We start from the raw sequence: 22,926 nt of genomic DNA, 5'->3' as shown, positions 1-22,926 counted from the left end.
TTTGTGTGGAATCAAAAGTGATTTGAAAAATTAATCAAAGTAAAAAGAAAACATAAAAACATAAAAAACTTCTGTCTCAGGAATTCCCTGAGCTCCAGATTAATGGAAACTGGGAGAGCAGCAAAATGTCCTTATGTTTGCCCCATTCTCATTGTCTTCCCCAGGCATCTGGTCACTGCCAGAGACAGGATGCACTGACTGTCTGATTTAATACAGCTTTTCTCATATTCCTGCATTATGTTAGCCATACACGTAGACAAGGATCAGCCCTAATCCATTTTGCTTACCTATAGTGATGCTAATACAAGTACTAGCAAATAAATGTGGATAAAGAAAATTTCTTTTATACTCTGTCCATGTTTTAGATGAACGTGGATCTTTCAGCTGTATCTCAGTAATCACAAGAAATTAGAGCTGCTTTATTGATGATAGAAGTCAGGAAGTGAGCTGAAGAATTGTTAGAGCCAGGCATAATACACGCTAGAGTTGAGTTAACCTTCAAAAACAGCTTGGTTAGGGAACCTACAATTCAAAGCCAGTGAAGGTAATGGTGCTATGCAGTGCCACTTTACTTTTCAAAATGATTGAAATTGGGGGGGGGGGGGGGGGATGGAGACAGAAGAAACCTCAGCAATCCATTTATACAGAAAGTGGCCTGCTCCTTCAACTGTCTCAATTTGCATATACACATCATCTCATAGCAGTTAAGTGAAGCAGCCTAGACCTCTCTGAAGCCAGGGAACTTTAGGAAAACGCAGTCCCTCTGCTTCTTAAGGTGTGATCCAGAAGTTCTTTAAAATGCCTCCGTGAAGTAAAAAACAGATTGATTTTATCATCTTCTTTGAGAAGATGCAATTAAAGGGACAGACCAACTAAGGTCCTCATCAGAAGCATTTCTGGTTCTTTCGTGCTGCTTGCTGCTGCTGGTGCCAGCCACTCCGAAGAGTGGCACTAGGAGAGACAAAGTGGTGACATCTTCCTATCTTTCCATACCACAGACCTTTGAGCTAGCCAGAATGAAAGCAGGAACACTGCATCTACTACATACTGAGAAGCTTTGTGACAGGCTGAGTCGTATTAAGTACCCTGCGAAGCACTGACAGGACTAATATTCTGCACCACACCCCAATGCCGATCTTCATCTTCAAAGAACAATCAAGCTCTTTGTTTGCAAAAATGCCATCCACACACAGAATCAAAATTAGATACGAGGTCGCCTCTGAAAGCCTGACAAACTGTCTTAAAATCTTTTGCCATTCTGGGGTGTGGATGACAACATGTTGCCCATATACTCCTTTCTACATGATTCTCTTATAAATTACAAATGAATTCTAATCTTTTAATAATGGTAAATACGATACACATGAAATGCTCCAAAACCTGATCTTTCAAGATCTTTCTTTCCATCATTCTCACTAAACATAAAAAGGACACACATTCACACGTGAAACTGCTAATATTTCAGTTCAGATATAAACCTGAGAAAGAGGTATACTCTTCTAGAAGGAAATAACAGTCTACGGCTAGGTTTAGATTCTTAAGTAACTATTTTTTAATAACATGGAGGTGAGTTACAAGTGCGTACAATCCCTATTCATCACGAACAGGTATAAGTGAAGTATTTTTTTCTAAAGCTTCTGTGTATAATGAGGAACTGAGATTGCAAAGCAAGTGCAGGTCGTGTTTACCTGGACAAGCAAGGACTTGATAATACAACATCTGCTCAACGATATTACCCATAGGTTTGATGTTTTCACAAGTAGATTGCTTAATACTAAACATCCCCCAAGTTTTTGGAGGAAATGTAACTGCTGACACAGATTCTGTCCCCTGACACTCAGTATTACAACACAGATAAGACTATCTCAAACATCAAGAAAGCCTTCCAACACACAATCCACTCCCAGTATGATAAACAGGGGTGTAACATAAGGAATCACAATTGAATTTATTCAAAGTGACGGGAACAGATTCCAAAGTTTCGTTCTATTTTTCTTATAAAGAGCGATTACAGGTGAGATTGTACGTATTTATATGGTATCACAATCTGGAAGCATAGTTCAGTCCTCTTTATCTCCTGTCACTGACTTCATGTCTGTACAGTAGTTTGAATATACAAAGTGATATGTAAGTGCTAAGTATTTGAGCAATCACCTGTTACCAGAAACTGCCTGAATCTGCTATATAGAATGAAATACCTTTTTCATTATCCTGAAAAATAGAAAACCTTCTCAACCAGGAAGGCAGGGCTAGCTCATTCAACTCAAGGTCATTGCAGGAGTTTCAAGTACATCTTCACTTTGACTCAGAGACAGAGCTGAAAGCAGACAGTCAATGAACCAGAACATGATACTATGCTGAGCAAATCAAAGTGCTGAATTAATCTGCACATGACCACTCTGTTTATTGTTATTTTCTGACTTGGTTAATTTTCTCTTACCTGAATGTCAGGAGCCCAAGTGCCTCCAGAGGGTTAGAAAATCTCCATCTCCTCAACACAGCATACATTTCTGACACAGATGTTCGATCCCAACTGGGTACACTACCCAGTACCAAAGGAAGGGAGCAATTTTGATTATTGCAATAGTAACGGTAAAACCATAATATTCTTTTCTTTTGCTCTGAGAGTCTGGAAGAGAAGATTCGAAATTCAGTTTGAAATTAAAACCACCTGGAGCTTTGTGTAGCAACAAACTTTATTGTACATAGGGGCTGAGTCATACAGTACATAGCTTTTTGGCTAAGTACTTGTTTTCCTTTGAGTACCATTTTCTGTAGACCAGCTCTTATAAGAAAAGTGGTGCTTATATTCTGGATCTGTCTGCCTTTGGTCATATAAAAATGAAGTGTCAAAAGACACACACATATGGTTATTTCACTTCCCAAGCACTCTCATCTTCCTTCTCTACTATCTTTGCTGTTGTTTTTGTTTGCCAGGGTTTTCCAGCAGAGACAGTGCAATAGAGAAGGTGCAATTCTTACTGGATAAATTATTGTTACACCCATTCCTACACACTATCTCCAATTAACTTCTGTAACAACTAGGGACAGAACATGCTAGCCATAGCTTTCACTCTTGCCCTTGCTTTGACTATTTAGTGCAGGTTTGTCTATCTTTTTAGCATATTTGCATTTAAAATGGGGTTAGGCACATGCATGCATGTGCCCAAGTAAACAAGAATGCTCACACAGAGTGATTTTTCCCTAGTATTTGTATGAATTTGAAGAGAAGGAAAGCTTCTCCGTAGCAACTTCTCTGTTTGCAAGGTCTAGCATATCATGCTTCATCGTACTTACAAAAAAGGATGCAATACTGACTTCCTCACAGAGATATTAGGTGGCTGAGTGACATATTGATAAAATGCTTTGTCATTACTCCATATTTCACCATAGAGAGAGGTACTTCAGAATAATTCTTGCTATGTAATCTGATTTGTCAACAATTCAGAGGTCTTTGCTTCTCTATATTAAATCCTAGGCTTCAGTATCATCAGAATACAAAAGAAGTTCCCTGTGAAAGAAAAAGCTCTGATAGTCTTAATATGATATCAGAGCCTTCAAAAACAAACTGAGAGAGAGCAAAGTAATCTCCAGTTGACACAAATCATTACTGAAGCCAAGAGGAACATGGACTCCTTTGGTCCTGCTAGACTAAATCTGTGATCCATCTGCTTAGTTCGATTTCCTAACTGTGACATTAAACAGATCTAGGTATTTCAGAAAAAGGTCTGAGATATGTTGTAGAAGGCATTAAGTAAATAGTTTGTTTCCAGGCAAGTGTTTCATTATCTGGAAGTGTAAGCAGGGCTGAAAATCCAAATGTTCGCATCCCTTCCAAAGTTGTCTTCTTTCTACTTGCAATAATTTGGGACATTCTTAGCCAAATAAATATCTTATCCCTTCTCAAATTCTATTAAGATTGTGGCTTTCATAGCTCACAGCAATGACATACATTGGCTGCACAGGCACTGGAGAATTTTTCTTCATTGAAATTTTGAATTGCCAGGCACTCAGGAACAGAGACTGGCTGTATAGAGATGGATATGGTATTTTCTAATGTCACAGGATTGAACGTTTATTCTTTTTCCACTAGGAGAACAAGGTCATAAATGCATGCAGTAGAAGAACCTACCTATGATACAAATTCCATCATGACTTTTAGTAATTATTTTAAGAAAAGTATCTTACTTGCAGTGTCAGAATTCGCAGCATGTCTTTCAGGTCAACAGACACACCTTTATATTTGTGTGAAGTAGAATTCACAAACAGAAAAAAAAAGAGATAAAGTTAGGCCCTAAGAGTCTATTGCCTATCTGTCTTGTTTTCCTTTGCATTTAGGTGGTATTCAGCAGGACAGATCAGTTAAATGACCCCGTTCATATATTGACTTTAAATAGAAACTTTTAAGCTTTCAAACAGCAGCTGTGCACCTTGGGGGCTTGTACATCTGGGTGGCAGCAACTGGGGAGAGCAGGGACATTGGGGATCAATTACTGCATAGACCACCTAAGACCAACTGCCGGAGTGATTGTTATTTTGATAATCAATACAAATATATATGTATACATATTCATATGTATGTATACATATGTTCCACTAGCGGACTTTGATCCTGACCAGCTAGAAAAAAGGAACAAAACTGGTCTGTCCATGCCGCTTACGTTTGTGGGAGTGCTGCGTGTTTATGTCGGGGCTGGTGAGGGTCTGCTTTCTGTCTGTGTTGGCCTGCTGTCTGTGTCCTGCGTGTGCGTGCCTCCTGGGAATGTGTGCTCTGTCTTGCTAATGGCTGGACCTGGGCACACAGAGCCACAGCAGTCTTGCATCCATCAGGATGCTGGACACAGCAGCCTCTTTCTAACAAGGACAGCCACATGGTTGGCTAGTTTTAACCATTATTTCTTCTTTTTCTGCAATAGGGTTAATGACATTTTCTGTCCTTTTACATATTCGCTCTGCTTTCAGGTGGATCACTACAGCCTGAGAGAGTATTCTTGCACCTTCCAACTACAGATTTATTTCTATATTGTACCTGAGGCATCATATGGACATATTGCCACTAAATGACTGCCTAGATTCCTCTCTTTCCTTTGACATATAAAAACAAGGCATATAAAAAGCAAGGACTATCTTTTTCCTCCAAGAATCTTCAGCTATGGAAGCCTTAGTAGCAGCCACAGTCATATCTGATCTGCAAAATTCCCAGTTGCTGAAAAAAGTATTGGTGACTCCTGTGAGTACCGCCACCTTGAATGAACTACTTGTAAATAATTCATAGAATAATAAAGAATACTGTATGATAGAGTGGAACACTATAATAACAACTGGAAAGGGATGTGAATGAAGAAAGCCACAGATAACTGTATAAATATAATGGAAGGGAAAACTAGAAAAAAAAAGACATTTCAGAATGACACTGTTAATTCTGGGAATCATCGTGAGTGGTCATGATCTCATTTACTTCCTTCAAAAACTTCAAAATGCTATTGCAGCCCAGACTTGTCTTGCCCAGTGTTCTGCTCTCAACATTGTCGATGGAGATGTTATTTAGGGAAAAGGGAAAGCAAAGGGACTTGGCCACTCTCTATGGTCTCTTCCCCTTATATTTGCCCAGAATCCAAAAATGCTGTATTAGCGATGCTACAGGGTCTACCCTTGCCTCATCTTTGCTGTATCCACTTACAGATCTGTTGTCCATAAATTTGTGCATAGCCTTCATGAATGTGATGCTGTCATCTACCTCCACAACTCTCTGTGTCCACAAGTTTTAGAGGTACACCTTGATTGTTTAAATAACTACTTTCTTGCATTTGTTGCCAGCTGATCTCCTACTTGCTTCATTAAGTGTCCCTAGTTCCAACAAAGTGGAATCTGATGAACAGCAATTCTACGCTCACATAACCAGTACCTTCATAATTTTGTAAGCCTCAATCAAATTCTGCTTGGCCTTCTCTGCTCCAAACTGAAGAGTCCCAGCCTTTTTATTTTTTCCTAGTAAGGCAACTGCTTCATTCCCTTAATCAATTTAGTTGCTCTTCTCTGTACCTCTTCTGGCACAGCTGTGTCCTTCTGGAGCCAGAACTATGTAGCATATTCAAAATACAACATGCCAAGGTTTTAGACAGCAGCAAAGCAGCTAGACACTGTCTCACTCGTTCTCAATACTCTTCCTGATGCTGCCCCACAGCCAGTTGGCTTTTCTGGCTGTTTGCTTCACATTGTACTCATGATTTCAGGGAAGTGTCAACAGTAATACCAAGACCTCTGTCCTAAGTTGTAACAGCTATTTCTGAGTTCAGTATCATGTAGAGACAGCTTAGATGATGTTTCCTTAGATATTGTCCCTTAAAGGTATTATCCACACGCAGAAGCCCATCTGCCATTTTTCTGCCTGTTTAGTTTTGTGTGGTGCCTCTAGAGTTCCCCTCTACTGACACAGCATTTGACTATCTGTCAGAGCTTAGTATCACCTACGGACTTGGAGATTTCACTGCCCCTTCCTTCCCCAGACCATTGATGATGATGATACTGAATAAAACTGGTCCCAGTATTTAGTACTGACGGACTCTAATGGCAACTCATTTCCATTCTGAAAAGCCACCATTAAGCATCCAAATTTTGCCTTTAATCATCTTTTCTCTAAATCCAGGGAAATCTCATTTCCTTAACAATATTTGATGCAGAACCTCACCAGAGCTTTTTGAGAGTTCAAATGCACCCTCAGCCCCTGAATCCGCAGCGTCTATGTGATCACCTTCTACATCTGCAACAGATTAGGGAGTCAGGATTTCTATTCACAGAAGCCACTCTGGCACCTGCCTGATAGATTTCTCCATGCTTACACAAATGCTTCATGATCCTACTCCTTGTTACATAACCAAAACTGTTTTGCCATGGATAGAGGTAAGATTCATAGGTCTGATGTTCCCCAAATCATTTCTGGAATCCCTTTTGCAGGTGGAAATTGTGTTGGCAACTTGCCAGTGCTCTGGCACAGTGGCTATTTACAATAAGATACTGATCTCCCATTCATTCTTAAAAATAAAATAAAACATAACCAAATCTCAGATACCATGGTTAATAATAAATAATTTTTAAATTCATCCTACCTTTCAAAAAGATAAAGTCAACATTAAATATACTATCTTTTTCCTCCCTGTTTTTATAAAGGAATCATTTTCTAAAAACAGAAAGCAGCACAGAAAAATCTTCTTTACAGGTGCATCATATCACACTGGGAGGGCTGAAGTGGCTTTAAGTTATTTAGTTATTGGACTACTAACGCATCTTTTGGTCTTTGATCATGGATTAATTAATACAATTAACTGAGACTGGTATGATAGCTCTCTGTAAGCACATATGTTCCTAATTCCACTGTGATTAGATCTAAAATTGTTATTTTATAGAGTACTTAATGCTACTCAATAATGTAACCTACACATATCTGAAGTTACTAATCTGCCTTAGTGTACATGATGTGTTTTTGTTTCACTTTGTCCTTATATGTCTCCATGAAAGCAAAATTTTGCATACTCCTTTCCTTGTTTATAATGGAACTCGACAAAGATTGTCCTTCTAATGATTATATGCTATTTAGCTACTGTGATTTCACAGTTTGAGCTTATTATTACTAAGGGATGCTGATTTTCATAGAACCTGAAAGCTTTCTTGCTAATATTGACACAGATTTATTACTGAAAACTGCATCATCTGAAAATCTTTTTTAAATCAGAAATTGGTTTCTCGCTTCAGGGATGTGAAAAGATAACAAAATAGAAAGGGGAAAAAAAAAAAAAAAACAGCCCAAGAGTCAGCAGGGCTATCTAGGTACAACTTACAGCAAGAGAGAATGTGTCTGTGAAAGTCTTGCAATATGCTTGAGGCAATCCTTGGTTGGTTCTTCAAGATCACCTCTTTTCTCTTCAGGTTCAGGCTTAATGAACTCCAAGTTAGTTTCTGGAAAGTCAATCTTGAAAAAAGAGTGAGTGAGAGAGAGAGAATGAGAGACAACAATATATATTCTCAGATACAATTATTAATAAATGTTATCTTGGACTTGTACAGGAAGCATACCAAATAGTTGAGAAAAAAAAGAGGATAATTCTCTGCGAATGTTCATTGCATGTAATATATATTACATAAATACATTGGTGATAAACCTGACCTGCCAAAGTTAGTGGGACTTTTGTCATTGAGAAGAATTTTATCCACTGTATTTCAGTTTTGTTAGAACTGCATGAACTCAAGGCTTGTTTTTGCCTTTTTCCCTCCCTTCCTAGTTCTTAATGAGAGATGGATCTGAAATAGAAAGCTTCCATTAACACTAGATGCAAGAATAATTCATATGTCAAGTTTTCCAGTTCAAAGAAGGGAATTAGGTTTTTGATTTCAATTCTGGATGTTCAATTTCATATATGTACAGCCTCTACTGATTTTTCATTCTTTGCACTTCCAGATGGGCCTCAGAAATGCAAAGTTTTAGAGTAATGTTTTTTAAGGTACAGAGGAAAAGAAAAAAGCATGCAATCAAAGTTATAAACCTGGAGGTGTTTGGGGATATGAATACAGAATTTGGTGAAAATTCAGATTGTTCTTTAAAATCCAGCTCAACTTGTACAGCCAGCTTTGGCCTATTAGCTCACACTAAGGGCACTACTCTAAGTAGGATAAAAGGATCTCTTATCTATATGCTTGATACATATCTCTCTTCTAAAGGTGAACAAAAGAATTCCTTATAAAATGCAAGTGTCATGTCAGTAACATCAGAAAAGCTAATTTTATGGCAATATTTCCAGGACGTTCACAGAGCCTGATACTGTCACGTACACGGGAATAATTGAGAACAAGTGGTAAAAAAAGGAGAGACCCTCCTGTCTGGTTTCTTTCAGCAGAGAGAGATTATAAATCAGTAGTCATCTACTTTCTCAATTTTCTTTCATTATTAATAAGAGAGAGCTATTTTAAGGAGTCTTCTTTGAGCTCCTCAGAGTAGAAAATCTCCATTTGCTTGTCTATTAAAAATAGCGCATTTTTAGGCTAGCCTCATTGATCTGTGCTATCTGCTTTTATATGTTATCTATCAACAATGACTCAGCTTTTTAATACAGAAAACAACTGGCTTTGCTCTTGAAGTATCCAGTTACTAATTCAACCTGAAAAAGTTACAGAACATCCAAGCAGACTTAATGTATTTTCAATACTCAGAGCCCCATTCTACCCAGAGTTAGTAAGTAAGTGCTCAGCATGTAGCCACTGAGGGAGAACTATGCTGATACATATTGATGTTTTGTGTGTAGCTACTTCCCTTACAGACCCTTTATGCTACTCATTTTAATTGCAAGCTGTATGCTACTGTATGCTACATTTATTACACCACACAGTTCAATAGCTCTTGGAAGAGAAGTTCAGATTTGAAAAGGCAGCAGTAACTCAGGTACCAAGTCAGTAATTTGTGCCAAATTATTTCTGGAAAGAAAATAGTAACAAAAAGTACCCTTCACAGATTTTATTTGATATAGAAAGTATCATATATATTTGCCATTGTGCAAAATTATACTTTTCCATCCCTTTGGAAAACCTTGTGATATGGAAGTAAAAATCTATCTTTGAAAGCTGTAATGAAAATAAGATTTTTAATTTGTGTGGTTTTGATGAGCCATTTTTCCTAGACTTTATTGGAAAACAAAACTTTCCTTTGCTTTTTCATGGAATAATTCTTACCTGCAATGTTACTGGGGCTACAATATCAGTACTGCAGATGCCTGGAGCAATCATCGTTGTTGGAAACGTGCTGTACAATGTCATGCTAAGCAGCACAGTACCATGAATGAACAGCCTGCAAATACCAATAAACACAGACAGAAATACTGCATCAGTACTGGAGACAAGATGAACTAGGGATTATTGAAGTTATATCAAAAAGTATGGAACTGGATGTCTTAAGAGATAAGTGGCAGGAGATCAAGGCTTTTATCTTTGCATGGCCAGTAAAAACCTGGCCTAGATCAGTTGTGGTTGCACATTGATGGCCTCCATTGCTGTGGGAACATCTGTTCTTTTCCAAGGATTACAACATGAGTCAAGGAGCCAATAAATTCCAGATCAACACTGCACTTTACCACTGACTTTTTGTGTGACATGGGTGGACATTTAAAGTAGGTGTAAAATTAGGATTATATCATATTTCTGTCTCAGCATTTCATTTTGGTGATAAGTATCGCCAAAAGACTGTGAGACACCAATATTCTATATTAGGTGGAGGTGCAGGGAGGGAAGGGCAGCATATATTTATTCCACAGAAAGAAGAAATCCATGATAACCCACTGCAACAATAAAGGACCCTTGCTGGTTTTATCAGGCAGGATGTGTAGATGGCAGGGAGGCAGGAGTATCCTACTTGAGCCTATGCAGAGCTGGAAAGAGTTTGAGTGGGATACTTTTGTACTGCATGTATGGCACGTGGTCTTTGGACAGATAGAAGTTTATGGTCTCAAGTGCCTGTCTGTGCACTACACGCATAAACAGATCTTATCAGAAAAATGCATGCACGCACATGGTCTGCGGAGAGGAAAAGCATGGTGTATACTAGGTCAGCCTAATCCAGTACAGAGAACTGAAATAAAATCAGAAAGCTCAGATGCAAATTCTAATCATAATTAATCCTACTTGAATTAAAAATACAGTACTTGAATAAAGATATAGAATAAAGATATAGTAGCCTGGACTTCAGAATCATAGAATCATAGAATCAGTAAGGTAGGAAGGGACCCTACCGACTGGCAATTTTTATTACTATTATTCCAAGCACTGCCCAGTCCATCAAGCTGTGAACAAACAAGCTAAATTCTCCTCTGCCCACTGTAACGTAGACAATAGGCCAGGTAAATGAGTTTTGAGTCCAAAGCTTTTATCAGAGGTGAGGATGGTAGAGGCACGAAAGAACCTGGATGGCTTTTCTGATCCCAGTGTGTTTGCAGATTGCTAGAAAAAAAAGTACCTTCTGAACTGCGAACAGAAATAAATTGTTGTGAAATCATCTGAAGAAGAAATAAGAAACTCCTGCAATGTCATTTTTAGTCAACAATCAGTGCAAAATTGAATTTAGGGCTAACTTTAGCTTTTCACTTCTGAAGCTATTAATGTTGTTAGTGCAACCATTTCATTTTATTGGAAGAGTACGGCTCAGGAGGAGTCAAGACAATGACATTTTCTAAACTTTCTTTGGCAGTTGCAGGTACAGGTGTAGAGGGAGGGGAGCAGAGGAAGGAACTGTGATGTGAACAAATAGTACACTCAGGAAACTAGTTGTGTGATATGAAGCCTTTCCCATTCAGGTCACTGATGTGAACGTAGAACAGATCAAGGGTGGCTGAAATATATTGTGATATCTACCTAGGTGACTTTTATTAAATGAGTTGCACCTCTTCAACCACTCCCTTGTAGTCAGCTGTTTATATCATAATTTAGACCAAGTGGCACATTTGGTAGCAGGAGGAAGAGTAGCTGAGAACTGAATGAACATAAAGATTACATTATCCTTTTGTGCTCTTATTATTGCCGATCACTATCATATTGTGCGCTAAAACTATATGGAGCTTTAAAAAAGAATCCATACAGTGGTTCTTTCCTGTTAAACCTGGAAATTCATTAGGTACAGGCAGATAAGAGAAGGAGCTTAGATGTCAGAGGCAGTGCAGAAATGTTTAATTGAGGCTTTTCCCAGAACTCAGTATTTCAGCTCATTTGCAGCTTGCATAGATGTAGTTAAAGACTGACCACAAAGATAAGGAAGAATAGGTAGATGGGCTTCTCAGAGCTGTAGACCAGAGGATGTATCTTTGCTGGACGGAGAAGATTGTTCCTTCCCACGTAAAAGCAGATGATGAGATTGTGGGAAAAACAGAGACATAAAACCACTTGGATAGTATGGAGATGATATCTCCTAGTAAAAATGAATGTTAATTAAACGGATATTTATTGCCAATATATAAACCATCCTAATGTGTATGTTTACAAATTAGTGAGCAGCTTATTCAGCTTCCATCAGTAAATCACTCTTCAGACTAAGTTTAGTCTGGAAACTCAAGAGACATCTGCAAAACATGTGAAAAGATATCCATCACTGCGGAGCCACACAGGCAAATAAAACTGGAACAGGGCACATCATTATTTTAAAAAAAGAAAATTAAACAGGAAAGTGTACAGTATCCATTGAGAAAAGGAAGGATTCGACAGCTGAAGCATGAAAACCATAACCTTTACTGACAAGAGAGATTCCTATCTCTGCTACCTGGGACTGCTGATGAGCTGAGGCAGATCATTCCCCATTCTGCCCCTCCCTCCCTTTTCCCCTCTATAAAGTGAAGATAGTGATGATGACCTTTTTTAAAGTGTATGCAAGAACTACAAATGATCACAGTCAAAGAGGATGGCTTCCATGATGCAACTGGAAAAGTCCTCTTCAGCAGAAAGCACATCAGAAGGTGAATACACAAGCGCTGCTATGTGCTTGCTGCCATTTATCTATTTACATGCTCATGCAAAGCCAGGGCAGATGGAAAGACTTGGAATCGCATAGATTCCCAACTCTTGTTTATAAGAGGAGATGAAATAAACTTCCTGTATCATTACAGATCACAAGGATAGTGTGGTTTAAGAGCAGGTCAAGTTATTCTAACTTACAAGTTCAACTTTGTGCCCCGAAGTCACATGGGAGACTTCACTCATCAAGCCCAGCAAGAGGAAAATTGTGTTGCTTTCTCTGTCAGATTTGGAAATACCACTTCAAAATAAATCGTGTTATTAGAATCAGTGAACTCAGAGCAATGGGTACTGTGGGAGACATTACATCTCCCAAATTGCCCCAAATGACGGATTTCTGACTTCTTAATTAGCTCTGGATATTTAAACTATTCAGCTCAAGAGACAAACAAGTTTTCCTGATGTGAACGAATGGAAAGTTGGCACTTTGGTTTGCAAACACTTTTTGAACAGTCTCTTGAGTTTAATAAGCCTTCTTGAGACAGTACACCATCAAGATGTACTGTCACTGGCTTGCTTACTGGCGCTGATTTAGGGATATAATATATCTTATATAAAGCCTATCTGATAAGGAGAAAAAATGAGGATGCAGCAGCTCACCTACTGGATAAGTAAGCAGTCTTGTTTTCATTCCTAAATGAATACAACATTAAAGTTACGGTTTGGACTGGACAAACCAGTAAAATGAGGGCAAAACACAGTACAAGAATAATGCAATTATCCCCAAACCTGACATTACAAACCTCAATAATTCAGGGTTGAAGTTAAATTTAAAGGAAATTCAAAGCTGCTAAGCTATAAAAAAAATACATAGTTTATTGGCCAAGCAGTCTTTATTCTGCACTGGAATGATACCATGAAATAAATATTTTATCATAATTACGAGTACTTGAACACTCTAGAACACTCAAATTAGAGATGTAATTTTCATCTGTAAAGTAATGCTAAATGTCCTACAGACATCTAAAAGGACCACATCTTTCATTTTCATAATTTCTAGTTTAAATGACCTCCATAAATTTGAAGTTGCAGAATATTGCAAATATAAAATTATCAGATTATTCAAGACTTCTGAAACAAATTTGCTTCAGTTGTGTTCCTAATTCTTTCACACTTGTTCTGCAAAAACATATCAATGAAGTTAACAAATAAATTTATAAGCAATAATTTGAAGGTAAACAATTACAGTTAAGCAAACATTGCAGAATTTTGGTAGGAAGATAGTTTTGTACAAGGTAAGAGCATTTGTGGAGAAACATGCAAAGCTGGTAGGCAATAATGCAAGTATACATTTGATAAGGAGTAGAGAAGGTGCCCAGTACGTCCATCAGCCAGTCATATTTTAAACCAACAAGCTGCAAGAGAACGCTCAGAATAGTGTGAGACATTACCAGAATTCAGGAAATAATTTCAAATAAACAAATCTGAAATTTACTAACATCTACTCACTGACAAGCCCTTAATGGGAACAAAACAAAACAGGTCAAATTCATGAGATCATCTTTAGGGTTTGTGTGGTTTGAATACAGGCAGGGTATGTGGAAAGAACTGGAATGAAAAACAGATTGCTGAATAGTAAGTAGTATGCTTGCTTTAAGTAAGTTTTTTTTTTTAATATATATATACTTCTCATACACTACGCTTAGCTAATATTTTGTTCAGAGAAGAACTAGAATGTTAAAATCCCAGAGAAAAGTTATAGCCCTTTGATCTGGCATAGAACTTCGACATGGTCCTGACCATAAGGGTAAGAAGCTTTCCACACTGATGAAACTGATGATACTGATGAAAGTGACTCGTACATATTGTATGTTAAAATAAGCAATTGTTTAGCTTTTCTTCAGATTATACTAAAAATAAATAAATAACTTGATTATTAAGTTACAAAGCAGAGAGCCACCATACAGTGACAATTACCATTTTGGAAAAGAAAATGGATAGCAAACCTATAGAGAGTAGTAAATTCACAGTCTATTTTTTTTTCTGCTAGGTAACTTTAAGATCTTCAAGATTCCCAAGTAATATCTGGAATTTCAACTTTTTTTTTCCTTTTAACATCAGCCACAGACAGTTTGAACAGCATTCATGTGTTTTTAATTAGAATATAATTAGAATATTGAGGTAAAAATCAGGAACTGTGTTTTAAAAAATGGTTTGATATTTATTTTCTTTTTCCATTGTTTAACTAGAAAAGAAATATTAAAAAAATATATTTAAATTGAGAAAAAGAGGCTACTCTCTCTCCTCTTTGCTGACCCTGTGAAGAATGGCTCAGTGGTCAGCTAGGACAAGGATTTGAAAAGGATGTTTCGTGGCCCAGGCAAATACATCAGGGCTACTGGCTTCTTCAAAGAGCTTATTCTTCTCCTTTGCACTATAAATTAAATCCTAGATCTGAGAATCAGTTGAGAATTTTTCAAGATTCAAACTCATTTCTGTGAAAATTAGGAAAGTGGTATTTTCCGTCTCAGAAATGCTTTCTCAGAGATTTCCTAGCCAGCTTTCCTTAATCTCTTTAGATACACTTGCAGAATCAGTTCATCTAGATACCGTAATAGCATACTCTTTGCCATAGTACTCTCCAGTGTTAGCATGACAGTACAGGCACAAACCTTTTCTTGGTATGCACTTTCATATTCAGAAGTATCCTACTGAAATGAGTCTTGAAGTTTAGATTCGTGCCAGGAGCAAGATTTGGTTCATTGTTCACTGCTCACTTTATTAATGTTTTATCAAAATCAGTGAGCTAAATTAAAAAGAAAATGATTATTTTATTTTCTTGTGAAATAGGAAATGGTCTCTCAAATTCCTACTTTTGCTTCTCAGTTGCTTCAACTAACTAACAATATTATCCATTCAGAACCACCTGACAGTTTTATTCCTGCCACTTTCTAAGTAGTTAATCTTGAAAGCTAGTTTACTAACTAAATAGTTTGTAGTAATAGTAGATTAACTAAATAGTTAATCTCTTGAGAGCCAGTTTACTCTAGTAAAAAAATATTTATGACTTTCAAGGAAATGGAATAGCAGATGGGGTAAATGTTCAGATATCTAAGTTTTACATTTCAGAAGGAATTTCAGGGGTACCTTTATTTTTTTCAATCAGTCTATCAATTCAAATCACGGTGAACGAATAATTTTGTGGAGCTGTGGCTGGCTAAAAGTGGAAAAAGCACTTAAACTTCTTTGTGTTAGTAATTCCTATAGCTGTTCACAACTCAGCTAACATTAGGGGATGCTGCACATATTATTCCTAAATCATTCCTCCTCAAACACTTCAACTTTTATTTCTGCTTTGAAGGTCACTTCTGCAGTGATCTGTACAATTGCACAGCAAATGAAAGGAAAGTAACCTTGTATTCCTTTCACTGTGCTGACTATTTATGCCATGAAAGAATGAAGCTGTTTCTCAGTAAAATTCAAAATTGCCTAGATGACTTGGGGATCTACCTAACAAACATTAGTATACTAACTTTCAAGGCATATATGAAACATGTATCACAGTAAGCTGAGGGGTCTCAAATCTTCCAAAAAATCTTTGCTTTAGGACTTGAATATTGAGAAGAAAACTCTAGTACAACATAGGTCCTCAAGAAAAGGATGCTCAGCTAGCCCGTTTACCTCCAAAAGTGCCTAAGTGTTCTCCAGTTAAGCTTCCGTGCCTAATGCTCAGCTTCTGCACGTACCCAGCACACATCACCTTGTTGGGACTCAGCACATTTCTAACACTTCAGTTCAAATCAGACTCTGAGCCAAGATACATTTCTCTATCTACTTCATCCTAAGCATCAGAAAGATAGAAATACTCAAAATAAGCATAATGCATGTTCTTGTTTTTTGAACATACACAGTGGAAGAGTGAGTGCTGCACCCTTTTCTATAGACTAGCCTAATGAAAGAGGTCATTGAATAAAACGCTTAAGCATTCCTTGGAGCAGAGACTTGATTTATGTTTTCCTTCCTCCCTTCTTTCTCTCCTTCCTTCCTCCACTCCCTCCTTCCCTCTTTCCCTCCTTCCTTCCTTCCTTCCTGTTAAAGTGCTCTAATCACTAAGTCACAGAAACACGCTCTCTTTCTCAGAACAAATGAATCTTCAATTCTCTTCTGAAAAGACAGAAAGAGCATCTAGCTCAGTCCAGCCTACAGGCTAGTGTTTTAAAGCTCTTGGCCTAAAATTCAATGGAACCTAGTGTCTTTCATATATAGTAAATGCATAAATGCAATTAGGGCTTTTTTCTCCCCCTACCCACTTTTTTTTTTTTTTTTTTTTTTTTTTTTTTTTTTAATAGAGGATGCCATCATATGCAGAAGCAGATGAAGAGATCTTAAGATGACAGAAAGTGCTACAGCTGAGAGCTGGATGCTTATGCAGAAATTTGCGAGGCTTGAACATATCTCTCTATTGTCCAACTTAGACAGCTGTGCACTTTGCAATGCAGCTGTTGTGAATCTTATTTGGAGGCATACAGGGGACAGGGGTATGGAGTCTATATAAAATTAAATATACAAATTAAGTATTATTATAATGGCCTAATTGAAAATTAAGATGTCTTAGTACTTTTAAAATATATTTAACTTACTGTGGAAAATTTACTTTAAATCTTTGCTTATGTACCACTGTAGAGACACTCAAGTCTACAAGCATCTTTAAACCCCTGCTACACTGAGTGCTGTGTAGAAAAGGAGAAGCTAAAAAAGAAGATAAAGCTTCTGAAGTGCTCTGTAGAGGGAAAGGTGCTCAATGTGGTCATCACTAGCAGATAGAATGAACAGATGTGAGAAAGGAAAACACATTCAAAAAAGAAATAATTGTGAACAAATGGCAAAGTTGAGAAGGAAACTGGAGAGCTACAGCAAAGGGTACAGGAAGGCCTTTCAACAGGCTGAGAAGCATTACTGTAAGTTAAATAGTTATAAAAGCCAAAATCCAGCACCAATGTATTTGCAAGAACTCTTCACAGAAAGAAAAGCTCATGCATAGGGCTCTTATAGGCCTATCAGGTACAGTTTACTGTAAGTTACTGTCTCAGCCTTATTATAGCAAGGTTCTCAAATGAGTATTTCTCTGCTTTTATATTCCTCCCAAGTTGAGTGCAATAATATTCAAGAATGCTCTTTTTTTAAGCTGTCATACAAAATTGAACTCACTGTTTTGGATACAATGGGGAGCACGTCCAAGCAAGCACTTCTGTATTTTTAGAGGCACTGTTCACTCCAAGTAGTTTTATTGTCAGCATAGTCTCTCTGGGAAGAGCCTTTATTCGTAGAGGAAAGTTGATTCTAAAAGAAAATCCGAAAAGAGAAAAATTTTAAGAAGTATTTTAGCACTGTTACATAACACATATATCAAGCCACATATTGCAAGGGTGCAATTCTCCGAAGGAAAATACAACTGACAGATCCTTTCAACAGCCTGGCAAGCTTTGCCAACAGTTAATGTGGGGTCAGAGTACAGGAGAAGAGGCATATAAAATCACTGAATCGTACATAATCACTGCAATGGGTAATCACTGAGCTAAGAAAAGCAGGAACAGCTTTTGCCATAGAATGCCCTTATCAATGAATGACAATTTCGGAAGAACCCACTAGGGACTGAATTGTAAACTAACAGTTATTGGCCAGCTTACTGTCTTTAGGGACAAAGGCAACTTCTAATGAAATCAAAAGTGGAGGCAGATCTTGTCTTAAAAGCAGCAAATGATTCAAGTTTCTCCTTAAAAAAAACATATATATCGGTATTCATTTCAGCATTGTACTGATCATTAGCAACCTAGTTGATAATTCAGTTTGTTTATATGGATTATATGAATTGGTTTAAAAACCTTAAATTACAACAATTCTAATAATTAAGATAATTTCACACTGTATGAAAAATGTATGTATGTGACTACCCTAGGGAAGTTCCTCTTCTTGCTGAAGTTTATGGTGTAAGGTGCATTTCTATTTTTTTTCCACATATATTCAGTAGAAACTTAAATTTCTCAGCTGGAAAATGAAATTAATTATATTTTCTGTGCAAACAAAATCAATATTAAGAGCTAAGACCTAAAGGAATTATTCTATATTGACAACATAAGCACTAAGAAAATGAAAAAATCTGCATAACTTGAATCCAGACCTAGAACATAAATATAAATAATACAAAATGCATTAAATTTTCAGATACTCAATCTAAATGGGCAGAACAATGCAACTTTCAGCATTTTTAAAAATTTACAGTCTTAGTTAATTAGTGAGCAAATGTTGAAATCAGTATTTAAAAATATAGTTGGCTGGAAAACATAATGATTATGGGTAGCAGAAATGAGACAAAGCAGCACTGTAATGTAAAATTAGCATATAATTTTACTCTCACTTCTGTCACTACAAATCTGTCAAAATTCCTTTAGTTTCAGGAAAGCTTCCTTTAATACATTCAGGAGTTACTGCAAGAAAGTAGATCATTTCAGGTGAAATTCTCAAGTACTCCAAATTAGTATTAATGTCAAGATTCACATGATCAGTCCTAAACATTTTGGAAATTATTCAAATTTGCATACCCCTCGCTTTGTGTAATAAAGCAAAACAACAATTTCCCACTCTAATTAACACCAATAGAATTAAGAAACGATTCTTAACTGTTTTCCCATGTGTCTTTATTTATAGCTTTAGATTCTGCTTTCCCTCTCTTATGCCCTCTCTCTTATTCATAATCAGTTAAAACTATCATTTGGCAACTGAACTTTTACACATGCCAGAGATAGCTTGTTCTCTGTCTTTTTATTTACAGGCCAACAACTCTGTTCACATTACATAAAGCCACTCTACAACAGCTACACTTAACTTTAAAGCATCATTAATACTTGCTGTGAAGAGACAAAAATAAGAACAATACCTACATTTTCTAATATAGATTTTTTAAACACTCCTTGTGAATTTGGAGAAATGAAAAAAAAAAAAAACCACACAGTATCTTTCTCACTGCAGAAAGCAGTTGCTTGGCAGAAATTCCCTAGGACACAATATAGGGCACTACCTGATGTACATCTCTAAGAAAAGAACCTGGAGACTTTAGCAAGAGTTAGACAACCTGAGACTTAAACCATAGTCAAAGATAAGCAAAATCTCCCTTTCAATGATATTTGATACACAATGAAAAGGGGGAATATCTGCACTTTATTTAAGAACTTTGATTAATATGTCTAAGTGTATCTGGTTGGTGTCATCCTCCCTGACTGCCTGAGGTCAAGACAGATGAACGACTGACAGGAAGAAACAGAGAATGGAACGGTGGCCAAAAACAAGACATCTCGTGGGTGAACAATTTCAACAGTAGTAGAGAAGAACAAGCACGCTATTCACTGAGAAGGCGCTGTTTACAGATGTAAGATGAAGTTATACAGCTGGTTTCCAAGGCTGAAGGCCTAGTAGCCTGAGCGCGCTCCAGGGCAACTCACACTTTGCCCTCAGACAGAGTATAAACTATACAGACAAGCCAAAAAAAATATGAGGAAGATGGAAACCCAAAGCCAGGAAAGAATCTGAGGTGATGGATGATAGGCTTAATGCTAATTCCATATTTTTGTAGGTTTAATGTAAATTATAGAGAATGGAGAAAGAAAGGAGATGGTAGAACAAAGACATTAAAATCAGACAGTTAATCAAAAAGGAAGAAAGTAAGAAGTCTCAGTTACTGAAAAAATGAAGCAGATGGGAAAGTAAGGTGGAAGCTTTTGGACTTTGCAGAGTACATGCTAGATAGTATGATCCTGCACAAACTGCACCAAGGTGACTATCACAATTTTTAAATTTAACATATAAGCTCAATAGCAAAAAGTACACTCCTAAAGAAAGGATAAACTGCAAAAATACTAAATGAGACAACCATGATAGGTACCAAATAATTCCCATCTTTTCTGTAAATATTCTGAGAAGGACTAAAGATGATAAAAGACTTTATCAGAAGCGTATATTCAAGCAAAAAGCTCACCAGGTTGAAGTTCGGACAGTAACTTGTTAAATCACTTTAAAACACAAATTAAATAGATTAAAATCAACAAATAAATAACATCTTTATTATAAACATTCTCTGCCCCAGATTCCTAACGATCAAAACACTGCCCTCCATTTTTCTATCCTGTTCCAATCAGACCTGATCTAAGACTAGGACTCATTTCAAATTAGCTAGGTTTATTTTTTGACCTAATTGATCCCTAACTGGGTGGTGACTTAACTAGGTTAAGTTAGGTGATTTCCTAATGTAGGGGAAGCTATTCCTGGTGGCCTTCTGTCACAGACATTTTCAATGGCTGTGATCAACTGAAAATAACATATGAGAAAGTACCACTTTATGACTCAAAATGAAAAGTCTTGCAGAAAAGAAATCTTGTCTGCTCTGTAAACTTTTCTTGTGAACATATTCTTTTCAGATTCAGAAAGGCAGCTAAAATATAAGCAAGAGTGAACACAGCTCAGTTACAATTTTGAGTAACTCGAACTTCTGGTAAGAAATGGTGCTACTTGATGTGTAAAAACAACTGCAGTAACACTTACTTCATTAAGAAGTTCTATTTTTTTAATTAATTCCTGCTTCAGTTCTTACACAAAGTACTAAGGAGTGTTTATATAGGTATAGTTATTGTGTGGGAGCCAAACCAGCCTATCCTGAGTATTTTTTTTAAATTATGCCAGCTGGGCATGTAGTACCTCCAGTAACAACTGGCACCACACCTATTATTCCTTCTGTTTGTATGTTTTGAAATACTCTGAATATACTGATCATTCTGCCAAGTTTGGTGCTGTTTTTTCATTCTTTCTTACTGGGTTAGTATTAGCACAAAAAGCAACAAACACGTTCTCCTCCACTATACTGTGTGACAAGTATTTCATTCTTTAAACAAATTAAAAGCAAGCATTTCTTTCCCTCTGCATATCATCACAAAAGGAAATACCTTATGGTATCATTTTGCTATTTAATATTCTGATACCATACTGGAGTTACATGGTGTTAAGCACAACATAGTAAAACAGCCGGCCCATACCTTTATGTGAGAACTTTCTACTTTGTCGTTGAGTGCTGTGTTATGAGCATGTGTATGTGTACGTGTATGTGAAATGAGAGCAGAATTTATTGCCATGACCTCAACATGTTCATGTCCTGCAGTAAGTGTCTGCTTTGCAAACATCTGGTGCTATGTAGAATCTGCCCTGCCAACCCAGGAGCACTGTAGTGACTCAAAGAGCAGGAGGGAAACTTCTTGCTTGGAAGACTATTACCTAATTTAAAACACCCCATCTAGTTCGCATTTTGGCTCAAAAATAGCCTCGTTTGCAAAAACTGCTTCTGGATACAAGCTAAAGCATACAAAAATAATGGCATATCTGGCAGCCTAGATTCTCAGCCTGTGCTTCTGGACCTCCGGTCATCAGGTCCATGAATGCTGCCCTCATGGTTTGAGGTTTACACAAATGTGGGCCAATCAGTTTTAGGTGGAAACCACATAAATACCTTTGATGGTTAAAGGAAAAATTGTGCAGCCTGCCAGACAGATACACATTTTTGGTTATGTAGTTTGGAATTGATTTGAATTAGATTTTCAAAATGATTTTTGAAATCCAAGCTAGAATAAAAAATATAAAGGAGCCTTTTCAAACTAATATTATCGCGTTTCATACAATTATAAATCTTGTTTCTGATGTCAAGAGCCTCCTCACAAGTATCTATGACCTACAAAAGTATCTGGTTTGCGTACTTAACTGTTTCCTTTTCCAAGGAGCTCTTTGATGTAATTGTAGGCATTTAATATTGATTTTGCAGATGTAGAGGTTCAAACAGAAATCCTGCAGCTTTAATCTGATTTCTTTACATTTTTATGGAAATGGAATAGCAGAGTTTCTGTTCCAGTTATGGCTGAAGTAATTATTTCTATTCTATCTCCCTATATTTTGTCTATAAAGAGGTTGTGTAGGATGCATTCCAGAAAGGCATCAGCTACTTCTTAGAAGCCAAAAATACTCATAAGAAATATAATTATTTCTCTACACTTCAATTATATCTGCCCATATGTACTGTAAGACAGCACTTGCCTTAATCTTGGGTAAGATGAAAATTCCTACAGAGCAAATGGGAATGGTCCAACTTCTTTTTCAATACAGAAAAAACAATTTCTTCCCAATCACACAAAAGACAGAGTTCAGCACATAAACCTCATGGACTCAAGTGAGGTATCAAAGCAGATGTTAAGGCCTGAAAGAGCTATGTTGGAACCTTAGGGCATACATACTAAATTCCCTACGTCTGTTCAGGAGTGCTGTGTAAGAAAGCTACACAAAATTTCTCTGTAATGGGTTTGACAAGAAAATGGTCTTACTTCATTTGACCAGTTCCAAACTCTTATGTGTCTTAGATAC

At 37.0% G+C, this 22,926-nt stretch overlaps 1 protein-coding gene across 3 annotated transcripts in view; it reads right to left on the bottom strand.

The window, feature by feature from the left end:
- Positions 1–22,926, bottom strand: part of PIK3C2G (phosphatidylinositol-4-phosphate 3-kinase catalytic subunit type 2 gamma) — a 275,977-nt gene that overhangs the window by 140,884 nt on the left and 112,167 nt on the right. For all 3 annotated transcript variants that reach the window (XM_062591246.1, XM_062591238.1, XM_062591256.1), the window contains exons 13-16: positions 17,686–17,817; positions 9,718–9,832; positions 7,836–7,966; positions 2,441–2,629 (exon numbers count right to left, since the gene is read on the bottom strand). In XM_062591246.1, coding sequence (XP_062447230.1) covers positions 2,441–2,629; positions 7,836–7,966; positions 9,718–9,832; positions 17,686–17,817 — 567 coding nt within the window. The remainder of the gene's footprint in view (positions 1–2,440; positions 2,630–7,835; positions 7,967–9,717; positions 9,833–17,685; positions 17,818–22,926) is intronic.

This window comes from Rhea pennata, chromosome 1 (genome assembly GCF_028389875.1).
Source record: "Rhea pennata isolate bPtePen1 chromosome 1, bPtePen1.pri, whole genome shotgun sequence".
Taxonomy (NCBI): Eukaryota; Metazoa; Chordata; class Aves; order Rheiformes; family Rheidae; genus Rhea; species Rhea pennata.
The sequence above is the reverse complement of the archived record's forward strand: the minus strand, read 5'-3'. Positions and strand labels throughout refer to the sequence as shown.